Raw genomic sequence first — 19348 nt, 5'->3', positions numbered from 1 at the left:
ATGTATGTGTGCGTGCATGTATGTATGTATGTATGTACAGTCACAGGAAAAAGTAAGAACACCCCATATAAAGTTTTGACTTTTTCAACATATTTCAACATACAGCTATTTGATCTTCATTTCAACAATATTGATAGATAAAGGTGATATAATATAACAAATATCATGAAACATTTACATTTTGTAGTCCATTGTATAATTTAAATATACATAAATGCAAATTTCGCATGTGGAAAAAGTAAGTACACCCCTACATTTATCACTACTTCAAACACCTAAAATTAGAATCAGGTGCACCAGCTCAGGTGCAAATGATTAGAACATCGTTAGAGAGGATCTTGGAGGAACCTGTCTTATTTAAACCTCAGACATTTCGTTTGGTTTGCTCTTTGTTGTTGAAGTGTGCGGCGTCACCATGCCTCGATCAAAAGAGCTCTCTGATGCATTCAGAAAGAAGGTTATAGATGCCTACGAGTCTGGGAAGGGATTTAAAAAGATCTCCAAACAATTTGAAATCAATCATTCGACTGTCCGGAAGATCATCTACAAGTGGAGAAGATTCCAAACAACTGCCAACTTGTTCAGGCCAGGCCGCCCCAGCAAGTTCAGCCCGAGAGCAGACCGCAAGATGCTGAAAGAAGTCTCTAAGAACCCAAGAATGTCATCACAGGACCTAGGGGGAGCTCTTGCCACAGTTGATGTCAAAGTGCACAAGTCTACCATTAGAAAGAGGCTGCACAAATTTGATCTACATGGGAGGTGTGCCAGGAGGAAACCTTTGCTGTCCAGAAAGAACATCAGGGCAAGACTAAAGTTTGCCAATGAACACCTTGGCAAAGACCAGCACTCCTGGAACAATGTGCTCTGGACAGATGAGTCAAAGGTAGAGCTATTTGGCCAAAGTACCAGAAGACATGTTTTGGGGAAAACCAAAGACAGCATTTGACCACAAGAACCTGATACCAACTGTAAAGCATGGTGGTGGAAATATTATGGTTTGGGGCAGCTATGCTGCATCAGGGCCTGGGCAGCTCTCCATCATAGAATCCACTATGAATTCTTCATTGTACCCGAGGGTGCTTGAGGATAATGTGAGGCCATCTGTCGGAAAGTTGAAGCTCACCCGAAGGTGGACCTTGCAACATGACAATGACCCTAAACATACCAGTAAATCCACCAAGGAATGGCTGAAAAGAAAGAAATGGAGGGTTCTGGAATGGCCAAGTCAAAGCCCAGATCTAAATCTCATTGAAATGTTATGGGGGGGATTTGAAACGAGCTGTACGTAGTGTGTTCAAAAAGTATCCGACCTTTATTTTTCATGCGTAAAAAAAAAGAAGCTAGGGAGGCGTTGATTGGTGCACGTATGTAGGCGATCCTAATGCGCACGCGTGAATTTTTTCCCACCTGCAGAAGCTGTCATTCAGACCACGAACAACCCTAACAACGCACGAAAAATAACGGTCGGATACTTTTTGAACACAGTAGTACATGCAAGAAACCACACAAACATCGCACAGCTGAAAGAAATCTGCATGGAGGAGTGGGCAAAAATTTCTCCCAGTCGATGTCAGAGACTGGTAGACAGTTATAAGAAACGCCTACTTGAGGTTGTTTCTGCCAAAGTGGGCAATACCACCTATTAGAGCCAAGGGTGCCCTTACTTTTTCCACATGCGAAATTTGCATTTATGTTTATTTAAATCATACAATGGACTACAAAATGTAAATGTTTCATGATATTTGTTGTATTATATCACCTTTATCTATCAATATTGTTGAAATGAAGATCAAATAGCTGTATGTTGAAATATGTTGAAAAAGTCAAAACTTTACATGGGGTGTACTTACTTTTTCACGTGACTGTATATATGTATGCATGCATGCATGTATATATGCATGTATATATGCGTATGTATGTATGTATGTATGCATGCATGTATGTATGTGTATATACACTACATGGCCAAAAGTATGTGGACACCCGAACATCACACCCGTATGTGCTCGTCGAACATCTCATTCCAAAATCATGGGCATTAATATTGAGTTGGTCCCCCACTTTGCTGCTATAACAGCCTCCACTCTTCTGGGAAGGCTTTCCCCTCTATGTTGGAGCATTGCTGTGGGGATTTGCTTCCATTCAGCCACAAGAGCATTAGTGAGGTCGGGCACTGATGTTGGGCGATTAGGCCTGGCTCGTGGCCCGCGTTCCAATTCATCCCAAAGGTGTTCAATGGGGTTGAGGTCAGGGCTCTGTACAGGCCAGTCAAGTTCTTCCACACCGATCTCGACAAACCATTTCTCCATGGACCTCGCTTTTCTGCATGGGGTCATTGTCATGCTGAAACAGGAAAAGGCCTTCCCCCAAACTGTTGCATCAAAGTTGGAAGCAGACAATCATCTAGAATGTCATTGTATGCTGTAGCGTTAAGATTTCCCTTCACTGGAACTATGGGGCCTAGCCCGAACCATGAAAAACAGGCCCAGACCATTATTCCTCCTCCACCAAACTTTACAGTTGGCACTATGCATTTGGGTAACTTTGCTGGATCAAGCCTGAGTTCCCTGACAAGCTGCTGAAAACCAGTGGCGTGCCAATTACAGCGTGGATAGGGCAAAGCAGCATAATGTTGGGTATCCCACAGCAGATCTGAAGGTCAGAGTACAGGGATGCAGTGACAGAGTATCAGCCAGGATGTAAGATACTGTGTGATGAAGCGCATTTAGTAGCGTTCTCCTGGCATCCGCCAAACACAGATTCGTCCGTCGGACTGCCAGATGGTGAAGCGTGATTCATCACTCCAGAGAACGCGTTTCCACTGTTCCAGAGTCCAATGGCGGCGAGCTTTACACCACTCCAGCCGACGCTTGACATTGTGCATGATGATCTCAGGCTTGTGTGCAGCTGCTCAGCCATGGAAACCTATTTCATGAAGCTCCCGACGAACAGTTGTTGTGCAGACGTTGCTTCCAGAGGCAGTGTGGAACTCGGTAGTGAGTGTTGCAATCGAGGACAGGCGATTTTTATGCACGACGCGCTTCAGCACTTGGCAGTCCCGTTCTCTGAGCTTGTGTGGCCTACCACTTCGTGGCTGAGCTGTTGTTGCTCCTAGACGTTTCCACTTCACAATAACAGCACTTAGTTGACCGGGGCAGCTCTAGGAGGGGAAAAAATTGACGAACTGACTTGGTGGAAAGGTGGCATGCTATGATCGTGCCACGATGAAATTCACTGAGCTCTTCAGTACGGCCCATTCTACTGCCAATATTTGTCTATGGAGATTGCTTGGCTGTATGCTTGATTAATAATAATAATAATAATAACAATAATAATACATTTATTTTGTATAGCGCTTTTCAAGAAACCCAAAGACGCTTTGACATAGTACGTAAAACAAAGACAAAAATACATAATTAAATAACCAAACAGAAAGGAAGGAGAAGGAGAAGAGACGGTCAGGGGTTGAATGCGGTGTTGAACAGGTGGGTCTTGAGTGATGATTTGAATGTGGTGAGTGAGGAGGAGTCTCTGATGGTTTGAGGTAGTGAGTTCCAGAGTGTGGGAGCGGTGATGGAGAAGGCCATGTCCCCCCAGGATCTGAGTTTGGTGCGGATAGGGAGGGACAGGAGGTTGGCAGCAGCAGAGCGGAGGGTGCGGGTGGGAGTGTGTCTGGGGAGGTGGTCAGTCAGGTAGGATGGGGCCAAGTTATGGAGGGCTTTGTAGGTCAGGAGGAGGATTTTGTACTGGATTCTCTGGGAGATGGGGAGCCAGTGGAGCTTGTGAAGGACGGGGGTGATGTGGTCCCAGGCCCGGGAGTGGGTGAGTAGACGGGCAGCGGAGTTCTGAATGTATTGAAGTTTATTGATGATAGTTGAGGGTGAACCATAGAGGAGGCTGTTGCAGTAGTCCAGACGGGAAGTGATGAAGGCGTGGATGAGGGTTTCTGCAGCTGTGGAGGAGAGGGATGGACGGAGACGGGCAATGTTTTTCAGATGAAAGAAGGCTGTCTTGGTGATCTGTTTAGTGTGTTTGTCGAAGGAGAGGGTTTGGTCAAAGATGATGCCAAGATTCCGGATGTGAGGGGAGGTGGATACTGGGATACCGTCGATGTTGAGGGTGAAGTTGTGGGTGGATTTGGTGAGCGTTTTTGGTCCAATAATGATTATTTCTGATTTATCACAGTTTAGTTTGAGGAAGTTGATTTGAAGCCAGGATTTTATCTCAGTGATGCAGTTTGTCAGGATAGAGTGGGTGACGGTGGAAATTGACTTGGCGGAAATGAAAAGCTGGATGTCATCGGCAAAGCAGTGGAATTGGAGACCATGACGACGGATTAAGTGACCAAGGGGGAACAGGTACAGGATGAAGAGGAGGGGACCGAGAACTGAACCTTGGGGGACACCTTGGGGGAGGGGAGCGTTGGGGGATTTGCAGTTATTGATGGAGATAAACTGGTGCCTGTCGGAGAGGTATGATTTGATCCAAGAAAGGGCAGTGCCAGTGATGTTAAAGGTGGTTTGAAGTCGGGTAAGGAGGATGATGTGATTGATGGTGTCAAAGGCGGCGCTGAGGTCGAGAAGGATGAGAATGTTGAGGTTACCGGCGTCGGAGGAGAGGAGAAGGTCGTTTGTGATTTTGAGGAGTGCAGTTTCCGTACTGTGGTTGAGGCGGGAATCCGGATTGGAATGTTTCATACAGGTTATTGGCAGAGAGGTGATGTTTGAGTTGAGTGGCTACAGCGCGTTCCAAAACTTTTGACAGAAAGGGTAGGTTGGAGATGGGTCTGAAGTTATTTGGAGTGTCAGGGTTGAGTCCAGGTTTTTTCAGAATGGGGGTGACAGCAGCGATTTTGAGGGATGGTGGGACAATGCCAGTAGACAGGGAGGAGTTTATCGTTGCAGTGATAAGTGGAGAGAGAGCAGGAAGGCAAGCCTTAACAAAGCTGGAGGGGATGGGGTCCAGAGTGCAGGTGGCAGTTTTCATCCCTGTGAGGAGTTCAGAGAGGTCAGTAGGGGAGACTGGGGAAAACTGAGATAGGGGTTGGCAGGATAAGGGAGGGGGGGCAGATGGTTTGAGGGGGAGCAGGTGAGGTGGTGGTTAAGCTGCTGTAGATGTTGTCTATCTTGCTTTGGAAGAATGAAAGGCAAGAAATGCAATTGTCGACTGTGAATGACTGGGTGGTGGTATCCAGGGGGCTGAGGAGTTTGTTTATTGTGGAGAAGAGTGCTTTTGGGTTTCCGGAGCCAGAGTGGATTATTTGAGAGTAGTAGGTGGAGCGGGCGCAGGAGAGGGCATCTTTGTGGTGCTGCAGGTGGTCTTTGTAGGCTTGGGAGTGGATTGTGAGACCTGTTTTATTACGGAGTCTTTCAAGTTGGCTGGCATGGGTTTTCATCAGGTGGAGTTCAGGGGTAAACCAGGGAGCAGAATGGGTGAAAGAAACTGTTTTGGTTTTTATAGGTGCAAGCTGGTCGAGGCAGGAGGAGAGAGTGTGGTTGTAGTAATGTTGTAGTCAGTGAGGTGAGAGGGGCTGTGCAAATCAACGAAGGGAGAGGTGGACATCTTTTCGGAGAGGGAAGATGAGAATGAGGTAGGTGAAAGAGAGTTTAGCTTTCGGAAGTTGATTATGCGTTTTTGTCTTGGTGCTGGGGTGGGAATGTTGATGGTCATAGTGATGGCTAAGTGATCGGAGAGGGTGAGGTCAGAGCCAGAGAGATGGTGTAGATTTAGTCCAATAGAACAGACAAGGTCCAGAATGTGACCACGGTTATGGGTGGGAAAGTTATACAGTGCGTACAAGATTATACAGTGCGTATCAAAAAAAAGGTAACCCGAATTCAAGGGGTTAATAAGCAAATGTTATTTATTTTGACAATTTACATGTGGTTTAGTAATTAAGAGGAGATCCTCAGCTTTCCATTGATACCTTCCATGCATAATTGCTGTCACACATGACCGAGTACATGTTCATTGAAAATGACAAGTTCAAATCACATTTTTACAAGTTTGGCTAATCGATGCAAGTCAGGATAATTGGTGCAAAATGAACGTCAGATGTGAACTTTTCTCAGGAATGATTGGGCTTTATGCACCCACACCTTCAACATGTCCACCTCCCCTTTCAACACAAAGCTCACAGCGGCGGAGCATGCCCTGAACTGCTCGTCTCACCATAGCCGGATCATTGCGCAAAGCATCCACTTCATGTCGAATACGGCCCTGCAATTTGTCAAGATCACGGGGAGGAGTTACGAACACCTTGTTCTTTAAATGTCCCCAAAGGAAATAATCACATGGTGTGAGGTCAGGTGATCTTGGCGGCCATTCCACTGCATGGTTGAGGGCGATGACTCGGTCTCCAAAGAGTTCCCTCAGTCGATCTCGGACAGCGATAAGACGATGTGCTGGGGCGTCGTCTTGGGCCCACCAGAGATATCTGAAGACACCATGAACCTGTCGCTCAAATTTCTCCTCCAGCTGCAGTAAAACTTCATCATTGATCATCTGCAGATACCTGTTACCATTGACATTCCTTTGAAAGAAAAATGGTCCGATCACCTGACCACTTCCACAAAGTCCCAACCAAACAGTCCACTTTTGTCGATTCATGTTGGTGTCAAAATTAAATTCCGGGGGTTGTCTTGTCGGTGCATATTCAAGAACATTATGGGTATTGACCTTGCCGTCCATGGCGAAAGCAGCTTTGGCGCCGATAACGAGATACCGCAGGAAATTGACATCTGCTTCGCAACGTCCTATCAACCATCCGGCAAGCACCAGCCTCCTGGCAAAATCCCCTGGCGTAGGTTGATGCCGGATGTGAATCCGATATGGATGTTGGTGGAGGTCCAGTCTTGTGATTTGGTTGAATGTTGCCGAAGGCAATCCCATCCCATTTCGTCTTGCGCTGGTATTCCGAGGATGCTCCAAAACTTGCTGCCTTACTGCGGCAATGTTCATTTCCGATCGCCCAGTGCACCTCCTACCAGAATTCCCCTTGTTGCGGTTGAGGCTAGTGCCATGCTCTTGGTATTTCCTAACATTCACCCAGATGGTTTTGGCTGCTGGAGGCTCCGGTTCTGGGAAACGTTCCCTGAACGCATTTCGAGTTCGCTGCAAACTTCCAGTTTGGTGAAAGGTTGTAACCACGAAGGTCCGCAGTTCAGTCGTAAGTTGAACCATCTTTTCAATGACTCAGACTGTCTCGAAACCCATACACTGTAGGCCCATCTTAAACACCCATCATAAACAAAGGATGATGCAACCTGCCGTGATCTTTCCTGGGAAAACCACATTTCCAAGCTGGCCTCCAAAGCCAGTCACCGACTGGGCATCCTCCTTCGTGCGAAGTCCTTCCTTGGCACACCTGAGCTCCTCACCACATACAAGGCTTTCATCCGCAGCTCAATGGAGTACTGCTCTCCCCTCTGGGCTGGTGCTCCTGCCTCACACCTAGCTCGTATTCACGCTGTTGAAACCAAAGCGTTCAGAATCATTGGAATCTCCCGCGATGACGCTATCTCCGAGGGCCTTTCACTTACTCACCGCAGACAGGTTGGTGGTCTTTCCGTCTTCTACCGACTCCTCTCCGGCCTTGCTCCCCCAGCTCTCTCTGGGCTCTGTCCCCCAAATATTCCTACAGGTCGCACAAGATCTGCCTGCAACCCTCTTATGGTTAAACTGCCAAAATCAAGGCTCTCTGCTCACCTTCACTCCATTCCTCTTTTCTCCTGCCTCTGGAACAAACTCCCTCACTGTTCAATCCCACTCCTCCCTCCAGGTCTTTAAAACGGCTGTTCACCACCATTTCTTATCTTCCCCAATCCAAAACCTTGATCTTTTCTACCCCTGCTAATTTCACCCCAAATCCACTTTTTTGAGGTGCCGACTTCTTTCCTGGAAGTCCTTGGTGTCCTTGCGTTTTATACCTATCCTGCCTCCCCCCAGGCCCTCTCCCTCCCACACATCTCCCGATGACCCTGCTCTCAAATGTTGTGTTTGTGTGCTTCCTCCCCTTCTCTCCCCATCTTGTCGACCGCTCCCCTTTTTATATACTTTGTTTGCTTGTTTGTTTGATTTATTTGTTTGATAAATGTTAGCTCTTTCACGAGCCTCGACTCTGTATACAAAAAAACCAAAAAAAAACCGACGATTACCTGACCAGCTTAACAATTTTACATAATCAACTTGGCAGTCAACAAGTAATGCGTCCATTTCAAACTGTCTTGCACCGATTAGCCAAACTTGTAAAAATGCGACTTGAACTTGTCATTTTCAATGAACATGTACTCGGTCATGTGTGACAGCAATGATGCATGAAAGTCTTCAATGGAAAAGCTGAGGATCTCCTCATAATTGGTAAACCACATGTAAATTGCCAAACTAAATAACCTTTGCATATTAACCCCTTGAATTCGGATTACCTTTTTTTTTGATACGCACTGTATATACAGGTCAGCAATGGGTGTGGCTGAAACAGCTGAAACCACTAATTAGGAGTGTCCCCATACTTTTGGCCATGTAGTGTATGTATGTTTGTATGTATGTATGTATGTATGTATGTATGTATGTATGTATGTATGTATGTATGTAGTCTGATAATTATAGAATTGTACATGCTGTTCCCAGTCAAAGCTCCACTATATTTTATATACGGGTACGGTCAGGTCATGGGCACAAAATAATCCCCCCCCCCCCCCCCCCCCCCACCTCTCGACTCTCCCAACCCCTCTTTTCTCTTGTACACGGGGTGGTAGTGCAAGTAGTTTAACTACTGAGCAGGAGAGAGCGGATATTGACACTCTTTTCACTCCAGGAGGGGAATGGTGCTACTATTACGAAAAGGAGAAGTATCCATCCAACTGTCACAAGAAGAAGAATCAGGACCCTGAGCTTTAATGTAGCAGTTCCTTCTGTAATGTAATTATAAAAATGGTGCCATTTAAAGCTAATGATCTATTTCATTGGTTGGCATAATATAATACCGTATATACCGGTGTATAAGACGCACTTTTTTATCGGACAAAAGTCAAAAGTTGAGGGTTTGTACTATACACTGGGATAGAAAAAAAAAAACTCGGCTTCAAAACAAGTCAATTTTCCAATACATTTACGAAAAAAAGTATTTTACGAAAAGCGATCTCGGTTGCACGTTTTCCCCGTTGCATCATGCACAATTGCGCCGACTTGCAGGGCCGCCATTGCTGCTCAATCGCCCCGGATGGCAAGCGGGTTTTGTACCATGACGTGCTTTCTATGGATTTGCCGCTCAAAGGAACGCCGCTTCCGGAATGTGAATAGAACGGCTTTTCCCGCTCTGAAAAGCCACATCGGTCTTTTATTATCGGTATTTTGAAGGTGTTTTATTTTACGGCTGCAATTGCAAAGCAATCCAAAATTATAGGGCAGATTACCGTAAACGTCAGCTCGGACTGAAACGTCTTCATACGTTCTATCCGGTTCCAGAGAAGAGAAGATCAAGATGTCAAGGCGGTCGTACACTTCAGCGTTCAAACTCTCCGTCTGCCAGTCTGCAGAAGAGTTTGGGAACCGAGAAGCTGGGAGGAAGCACGGCGTGAATGAGTCTGTCATCAGGCGCTGGCGAATAACAAAGGCTTCCATAGAGGATATGCCGAGGAAGAAGGCGAACAGGGGAAAATCGGCGAAGTGGCCTCAGCTGGAGGAGCATGTCATCGCCCGGGTTCGGGAGAAGATGGCAGAGGGTCACGCCATCTCTACACTTGCTCTCTGGCTGAAGCCAAGGAGCTTCGCTTTGGACGGAGACATCGAAGACTTCATGGCCAGCATATCGTGGGCCTACAGATTTATGGAACGCCATAATCTGTCGGTACGACGCCGCACACACATCGCACAGCATCTTCCCGACGATACGGCCGACAAAACGACACGCTTCCGGGCGTTCATAATCAAGCTTAGCCGGGAGCACAACTACCCGCTCAGCAGGATCGGAAACGCCGACCAGACCCCTCCAACCGAGATCGAAAACGCCGACCAGACCCCTCTAACCTTCGACATTCCAAAAGGGACCAGCATCGGAGTGAAGGGGGAGCGGATCGTCACAGTCAAGACCACCGGCCACGAAAAAGACCGTTTCACCATTGTAAAGGTGTGGGAGGTGGCTGAATTGTAAAGGTGTGGGTGGAGATGCCGCCAGCGATCATAAAGCTGGCCTTTCTCAAGTGCTGTATTTATAACAGCATGGACGGTACCAAAGATGATATAATCTGGCAGGAGGGAGCTTCCAGTGGCGGCGACAGCGACAACGAGAGCGATGGTGACCTGTACTACCCAGACGAGGACTTGCATGCCGTCTTCGAAGAGGAAAGCCACGATGAGGATTTCCTTGGCTTTAGCTGAGAATCCCATCACACACCCAAACGGCCCTTTGCAGGGCCACAACTCCACAATAAAGAATGTTTTAATAATCGCTCTACTCTCTCCTTTCTTCTATGAAGCAAAGAAGCTCCCGCGATTGCATGCACATCTGGACACTGACGCGTGTGTAACAGAATACTGACTACATATAGCTAAATATTGAGTTGTTTTTTTTCCTTTCAAAATGTTCATTTTGTGCTCGTTAAAATTTGTGTACAAATGTATAGATACACGCAACTGTAATCTGAAAATGAATGATTTTTTTTTTTTGAGGGTGGAAGTTGGGGGTGCGTACTATACATGGGTGCGTATTATTGTTACGGATTTGTCACTTCCGTTGTTGTGGTTTTCATCCACTGTAAACATTTTTGATTTCATGTACTATTATTGTTGTCGTTTGAGGGAGATAGAGGTTACTATTTTCAAAAGGTAAAAAAGATCATGTTTTAAATGAAACCGGAACCGCATGACGAAGAAGAGGAAGAGGAGGAAAAGAAGGCGGAGCGAGTGCGTCGGAGAAGAAGCATAGTTGCTTTGCGGTCTGGAGCGAACGTTGGCGAGCAAGAGTCACGAGTGAACTTTGGGTTTCCCAGGAAAGGGATTCCTGTGACAGAGTTGTTATCGCTGTGACAGATCAACCTGCGTGTCAGGTTTTGCGGTGGATTCCGAGGAGAATCATCGTCGGGCCGTTACGCCTCGAGAACGGGCCGTCGGCCATTTTGACTCGCGCGCTTTGCGCAAGGTCTTTGCTTCGCTTCAGCCGTTTTCACCACATTCAGACGTTTATCTGGTGTGTGTGTGTAACGTGGATTTTGAAGGTAAATCTGCGGGTCGCCGATTTGGAGCAGTGAAACGTCCATACCCGAGGGTGTGATTTCTCAGTCGCCTGGAGGGCGCCTTTGGATTTCCCCATCGCCTGCACCTTTGCACAGCTTTGGCCGCGTGGCTGTGGCTGTCATCCGAACGGGATTCTGGTCTTGATTAGACATCGTTCTGACGATCGCTGGAGCGGATCGACTTTGGCTTGATGCCGGAATACGACTTTGGCTTGATGCCGGAATACGACTTTGGCTTGATGCCGGAATACGAATTTGACTTGATGCCGGTTAACGACTTTGGCTTGATGCCGGAATACGACTTTGGCTTGATGCCGGAATACGACTTTGGCTGGATGCCGGAATACGACTTTGGCTTGATGCCGGAGTACGACTGTGGCTTGATGCCGGAATACGACTTTGGCTTGATGCGGGAATAGAGACATTGGGAATCCTCTTCTTTTCGCTCACTTGGAGCACAGTGAGTTATATTGTACGAACCTGATGGTACCATCATAGGACTGATATACTATTTGTTGTACAATTGATTACTATTGTTTTTGTGTTGTTATTCTTGTGTGATCTTAATACAATATTTGTTGGTTGGTAACAATTGGTGTGGCTTCACCATTGATCTTTGACATACAGAATAACACATTTTTCTGCCGTGACTCCTCTCGGGGCTCGGAGGTACACCGTGACCAGGGGGTTTTGGGAGGAGCACGTAACAATTATACACCGGTATATACGGTAATCGATTTACTTGGACAAAAATTTGTGTTTGTTTCATCATAAAGATGTCTGTTCTAAAAACCTGTCTTTCATGTGTTGAAGAAGAAGCAGGAATGGGAGCTTAATGCAATGAACATTTAATATTTTACGACAGTAGGAACCGTTTAGAAAGACAAGGAAGGAGCACAACAAAGTATCTTCCTATAATTCACCAAATGTCTGATTGTCTGTCTGTCCATCTGTTCCCAGGTACCACAAAAACGGCTGAACTGATCGCAACCAAATTTTGAGTGGGTAATCCTGGGACTTTCTGAAGTAAAATAGGCTATATTGTTTTTTCCAAAATTTTTTCCCAATTTTTCTATTTTCCAATTTTTCAGTTTTTCCAAACACAATGGAATAATATTTACCGATATGAACAGTGATGTGGCTTTTATTGAAATTCTAGAAATACTGTTTAGATTTTGATGATTTGTGTGTGATATGATTTTACAGATGTTTATATAAATCGTTTAAAATAAAAAAAGCCTTCAATTTCTGATATTTTGAATTTTCATTTGGGCCTCCAAATAGAAGCCCCACCCGTAGGGCAGGTACCGTTGCTAGTATATAGTAATTCTTCTCGAAAGCAGTAGAAAAATATTTAAAAGTACACTGAAAGAGCACACAAACACCAACAACAACAACAACAACAACAACAACAACAACAACAACAACAACAACAATACCAACCACCACAAGAGCAGCACCAACAGCAACTATGTATTACAAAATGATCTTTTTTCATGTTCCATTTCATTTTACAAACTCATTGACATTCACAGATCGATATGCAATATGTTTGTACAACTTCCTGTCTTGTGATTAAATCCTGTTAAAAACAACTTCCTGTTAAATTAATTATTTGTTCTTTAAAAAAAAAACCCCCATTTTGATGATTTTTTTCATGAACTATTACATCGGCTTTTTCATGTTCACCGGGTGATTCCATCATGTTTTTTTCCCCTTTCATTATTAATCCCATCAGTCTCTTCAATAAACATCATCCGATAGTTTATGAGTGAGAAATGGTTGATTGGTACTCTGTGCCGTTAGAGGAACAAACACAAAGTTAATCAAAAAGAAAATCAAAAAGGTACGTTGGATGATTAGAGAAGCATCATCGTAATTCTACAGAACAAAACGACCTTACCCGCACAATCTGCAAGAGGAATGACCCGAAACCACAGATATGATGAGATGGAGGTAAACGCATGGAATGGGAAGAGAAAGAGAGAGAACATGGTAAGGTAATGAAAGCACAACATGATGAGGAGTCTCCTTTTCTGCTCGTGGTAAATGGAAATAACATCACATGGCATTCCTTTCATGGTAAACACGGATGGTAAAGGTGAGACAAAAAACGGACAAAAAAGAGGAAGAAGAAGAAGAAGAAGTTTTATCATGACATGCAAGGTTTCAATCTTAATGCAGAACATCCTGACTCAGAAGATGGAGATGATGTGGAATGCACCATTGTCATGGTTACAAAGGCATGGGATTTTGTTAACAATGGAGGACCATGTGCTTAACAATGTAATACAGTAATTCCTCACTTAATTCTGCCTCATGGAATGCTGATTCCTTATAGAGTTCTTTGTCCTGGAGAAAATCTATATTTAAATTTTTTTTTTTTTAAAGAAAACACATCACATGCAGCTGGCGCTCACCACCGAGTAAACACACCCGCTGCCATTGTGTGTACTGAGCCAATCAGACGCGTTTATTCCGCCTTTGTTTTGCAGCAGGATGAGACGTCTCCCACCTTGTCCCCCACCTTGTCCCCCACCTTGTTCCCCACCTTGTCCCCCACCTTGTCCCCCACCTTGTCCCCCACCTTGTCCCCCACCTTGTCCCCCACCTTGTCTCCCATCTTGTCCCCCGCCACTGGCATGTACGAGTATTAGCAGAGTAGCAGCGACAGCAGGTATTCTTTTTATAGATGTTTATACATATTTTATGATTTTGTTCACTTACTATTATTAGAATAAATAAATTAATCTTTTGATTAGTAAAGTATTATTATTAGCGCCATTACCGATACCCCAATGAATCCCTCATATACTGCTCGTGCGTAACAAATAACGATGTCGGGAAAGTTTCTCCACATAAGCAATTGGATAATGACTCCTTTCAGCACGTTTTTGATATGCGCTCACTTTTTGAGGAACGCATCCTGAGCACGAAGTGAGGTATTACTGTAATACGTATGGAAAACAGACAAGGATGACAGCATTGGTAATGATGGCACAAAGTAGATCGAGCAACATAGTCCTGTTGAAATATTGCATATCAAGTCTTCTACAAACCCTCCCTCATGTCCCAGAGTGAAGCAGAATCCTAGAGAAGGCCTTGGTGGCACCTTAGTAAGGTACACAAGGTGCAACATCATAAAATGGGTTTGAGTAGACATAATCAGCACGCACCATTATCAGTACGATCTCCTGTACGGTAGCCGGGAGGACCGGGTGGGCCCCTTGGACCTTCAAATCCAGGATCTCCCTGTAGACCAGGTCGTCCCAGCGGTCCTGGATCTCCTGGGTAACCTGCCAAATTGTTTCAACAGTTATAACCACGGGGTAACCTGCCAAATTCTTTCAACAGTTATAACCACTGGGTAACCTGCCAAATTGTTTCAACAGTTATAACCACTGGGTAACCTGCCAAATTCTTTCAACAGTTATAACCACGGGGTAACCTGCCAAATTCTTTCAACGGTTATAACCACGGGGTAACCTGCCAAATTCTTTCAACAGTTATAACCACTGGGTAACCTGCCAAATTCTTTCAACAGTTATAACCACGGGGTAACCTGCCAAATTGTTTCAACAGTTATAACCACGGGGTAACCTGCCAAATTGTTTCAACAGTTATAACCACTGGGTAACCTGCCAAATTCTTTCAACAGTTATAACCACGGGGTAACCTGCCAAATTCTTTCAACAGTTATAACCACTGGGTAACCTGCCAAATTGTTTCAACAGTTATAACCACCTCTTGCGCGGCCTGGACTCTGTCGGCTCCCTTCCCCCGTGGTATTTTGTGAATATAAGTTCTTTCCTTCGCTGTATTTGCTTGTTTCTTTGATTTTCTTTTCTCCCCCTACCTCCGACGAACATCTTACCCTTTGTCTAACATTTTAAATACAAAATTTTTTTTTAAACAAACAAAAACAAAATTACTTTATTAATTCTTTCTCTCCTCGCGCACACGTACTTGTTCTCTCGCCCCCTTTATCTCCTTTTTCTTCCACCTGTCCAACCTTTCCAAGTATAGTTTCCTCCAAACTCATTCAACCCTTTCTCCTTATTTCTCAAATCCATGTCCTCACTTATTAGGGACTTTTCCCAGATTGTTTTTCATGGTTTTGTTGAAATATTATTTAAATGTTGTGAATTATTTATTATTTAAATCTCTCAAAATCTTGTGTCCCAAACCCGTCTCTCTCTGTACTCCGATACCCAGTCGTATCCAGATGCTCCTGGACTATTGTGTCCTTCTCTCCTGAGAAGGTGGAGACGTTTCTGTCAATCCTCGACTCTGATTCTGCAACTGGACCAGACGGCATCAGCCACGGGTCCTAAAATCCTGATCTGCTGCTCTTTCACATCCTCTCTCTGTTCTCTTCACCCTCTCTTTTGCTCAAGGTCATCTGCCATCAGCTTGGAAATCAGCCAACATTACCACTTTTCACAAAAAGGTGCAAAAGCAGGTCCTTGCAACTACAGATCAATCAGCCTGCTCCCAATTATCAGCAAAGTCATGGCATCCATCATTGCTTCGGATATCAAATCCTTCCTCTTCTCCAATGGCTTGATCTATGATAAATAATCAATTTGGATTCCGACCAGGTCACTCTACTCTGGACATGCTGCTTCTGCTGTCTCAACAATGGATGGAGGTCCTCAATGTCAAACAAGAAATTAGAGCCGTCTCCCTTGACATATCACGTGCCTTCGATACGGTCTGGCACCCAGCTCTGCTCACCAAACTCTCCTCCTATGGTATCCATGGAAATCTCCACGCATGGCTTGCGGACTTCCTCTCTGGTCGTAGTCAACGTGTGGCCCTGAATGGATTTCTCTCATCTCCCCTTAATGTTCAGGCTGGAGTTCCCCAAGGCAGTGTCCTGAGCCCTGTGCTTTTTCTGGTCTTCATCAATAATCTCCCCGACTCTCTGGAAAATCCTCTCTATCTCTTTGCTGATGACTCCACTCTGCTACTCCATATCTCATCCCTCAGATCGGCAGGCTGCAGCCTCCTCACTCTCTGCAGACCGGGACAAAATCACAGAGTGGTCAAACAAGTGGAACATTTCTTTCAATCCTGACAAATCTCACAATCTTAATATGGCTCTCCGAAAAGACCATATGGACAACCCTCCCATCTACTTTCTCAACAATTCTCTCCAATAAGTTCTGTCACTCAAGTTCTTGGGTCTCACAATCTGCCATGATATTTCCTGGGAAAACCACATTTCCAAGCTGGCCTCCAATGCCAGTCGCCGGCTGGGCATCCTCCGTCGTGTGAAGTCCATCCTTGGCACACCTGAGCTCCTCATCACAAACAAAGCTTTCATCTGCAGCTCAATGGAATACTGTTCCCCCCCTCTGGGCTGGTGCTCCTGCCTCACACCTAGCTCGTCTTCGCGCAGTTGAAACCAAAGCTTTCAGAATCATTGGAATCTCTCGCGATGAAGGTAACTCTGAGGGCCCTTCACTCACTCACCGCAGGCAGGTTGGTGTTCTTTCTGTCTTCTACCGACTCCTCACTGGCCTGCCCCACCCACCCCCCAGCCCTGTCTGTGCTCTGTCCCCCAAATACTCCTACAGGTCGCACAAGATCTGCCAGCAACCCTCTTCTCATGAAACTGCCAAAATCCTGAACTCCCCCCTTGCCCTTCCCCTCCTAAACTCCCCCCTTGCCCCTCCCCTCCAAATCCCCCCCCTTGCCCCTCCACTCCTGAACTCCCCCCTTGCCCCTCCCCTCCAAATCCCCCCCCTTGCCCCTACACTCCTAAACTCCCCCCTTGCCCCTCCACTTCTAAACTTCCCCCTTGCCCCTTCCCTCCAAAACTCCCCCCTTGCGCCTCCCCTTCAAAACTCCCCCCCAACCCCTCCCATTCAATTCTCCCCCCATACCATTCCTCTCCAATTCTCCCTCCTCCCCCCTCCTCCTCCAAGCTGCCTCCTCCCCACTTCGTCTCCCTTCTATCTCATACCCTCCACCCCCCCAAACCTTCTACTTTCCTCTGCCCCCCCCTCAAACAACCCCTCACTGTGCCTCATCCCTTCACCATCAAACCTTTCATCCTCCTCATCCTTCCCTTTCTTGGAACTCTTCTGCAATATCTGACACACTATCAACTGCTCTCCCTACCTCCCCCTCTCATCCTTCATCTTACCCTACTCCTCCCCTCCCCTGTCCTGTACCTGATGCTCCCCCTCTCTCTTCATTAACGGTATGGACCTCAAACATCCGGGGCCTTCGCTCAAACCTGACTGATCTCTCCATACAGGTTGCTTCTGACAATCCAGACTTGATCTGCTTAACAGAGACTTTCCTCCCTCAAGATGTCTCTGATTCCTTAATATCTCTTCCTGGTTACTCCCTCCTCCGGTATGATAGACCTGAGCCTCGGCCTGGTGGTGGGGTGGCTATCTTTATCAAAAACTCTCTTCCTCACTCTCCTTGCACTGCCCTCTTTCCTCCTCACCCCCAGGAGTACCTCTGGCTACGGCTTCCTCTCCGCTCCCACCTTTTGTTCATATGTGTTCTGTACCGTCCCCCAAACAGTGATGACTCCATCTACATTTCACTGTCTGACAACATGGACCAACTTCTATCCACTCATCCCAACTCTCTCTTCCTCATATGTGGTGACTTCAACTGTCATCATGCCACCTGGTTGGGTGTGGGTTCCTCTCTCACCAGTCATGGCACCTCAGCAAAGGACTTCTGTGACTCACTGGGATTGACACAATCTGTAAATTTCCCGACCCGGATCTCAGCCAATGGAGTATCTTCTCTTCCAGACTTGGTTATGACAAACTTCCCTGCTAATGTCTGCTGCTCTTCTTCTGCTCCAATCGGTTCTTCTGATCATGTGCTTGTCAAAGTGGACATCTCTCTGGCCATTCTCAGAGAGCCTCCTCAGCGTCGACGAGTCTGGCATTTCACTCAGGCCGACTGGGACGGTCTTCAAGCAGCCATCAATCGTCTGGATTGGTCTCCCATCTCCACTGCCTCTGACATCAATTCTTCCTGGGAATTCTTCCAAAGCAAACTGATCTCTCTCATGCACAGATTTATCCCATCTCGTCTTCTGTTGTCTTACCCTTCCTCCCGTCCATGGTACACTGAATATTGTGGTGAGGCAGTTGCCCTGAAACAACTTGCCTTTGCCTCTTGGAAGGCTAATCCAACTGAAGGCAATCTCAGTTCCTTCCACCAAGCTCGGAACAAGTGTGTGTCTACCCTCAGGAGTGCCAGGAAGCACTATCTCTCCTCACTCAAGAATGAACTCTCAAACCTGTCTCCTTCCTCCAAATCCTGGTGGCGTCTGGTCAAATCCGTTTCTGGTGTTTGTTCCCCCTCCATCCCCTCCCTTACCTCAAATGGCCACACAGTTGACATCGCACGTGACAAAGCCGAATGCCTCAACTCTGTGTTTGCCTCAAAATCCTTCGTCCCAAACCCATCTCTCTCTGTTCCCACCTTTCCCAGTCGAACCCAACTGCTCCTGAACTCTGTGTCCTTCTCTCCTGACAAGGTGGAGGAGTTTTTGTCAAACCTCGACTCTGATTCTGCAACTGGACCAGACGGCATCAGCCCACGGGTACTAAAATCCTGCTCTGCCGCTCTATCTCAACCTCTCTCTGTTCTTTTCACCCTATCTTTTGCTCAAGGTCATCTGCCAGCATCCTGGAAATCAGCTAACATTACCGCTTTACACAAAAAAGGTGCAAAAACAGATCCTTGCAACTACAGACCAATCAGCCTGCTCCCAATTATCAGCAACGTCATGGAATCCATCATTGCTTCGGATATGAAATCTTTCCTCTTCTCCAATGGCTTGATCTCTGATCATCAATTTGGTTTCAGACCAGGTCACTCTACTCTGGACATGCTGCTTCTGCTGTCTCAACAATGGATGGAGGTCCTCAATGCCAAACAGGAAATCAGAGCTGTCTCCCTTGACATATCACGTGCCTTCGATACGGTCTGGCACCCAGCTCTGCTCACCAAACTCTCCTCCTATGGTATCCATGGAAATCTCCATGCATGGCTTGCGGACTTCCTCTCTGGTCATAGTCAACGTGTGGCCCTGAATGGATGTCTCTCATCTCCCCTTCCTGTTCAGGCTG

The 19348-nt window shown here is 46.2% G+C and overlaps 1 protein-coding gene across 2 annotated transcripts in view; it reads right to left on the bottom strand.

The window, feature by feature from the left end:
- The window catches only part of COL4A6 (collagen type IV alpha 6 chain), a 576802-nt gene that overhangs the window by 183305 nt on the left and 374149 nt on the right, over nucleotides 1-19348 (bottom strand). For both annotated transcript variants that reach the window (XM_078778521.1, XM_078778522.1), the window contains exon 18: nucleotides 14408-14527. In XM_078778521.1, the coding sequence (XP_078634647.1) occupies nucleotides 14408-14527 (120 nt within the window). The remainder of the gene's footprint in view (nucleotides 1-14407; nucleotides 14528-19348) is intronic.

The sequence above is a fragment of the Myxine glutinosa genome, chromosome 5 (assembly GCF_964187855.1).
Source record: "Myxine glutinosa chromosome 5, kmMyxGlut1.1, whole genome shotgun sequence".
NCBI classification, from domain to species: Eukaryota; Metazoa; Chordata; class Myxini; order Myxiniformes; family Myxinidae; genus Myxine; species Myxine glutinosa.
Note: the sequence above shows the minus strand (reverse complement) of the source record. Positions and strands in the feature narration are given on the sequence as shown.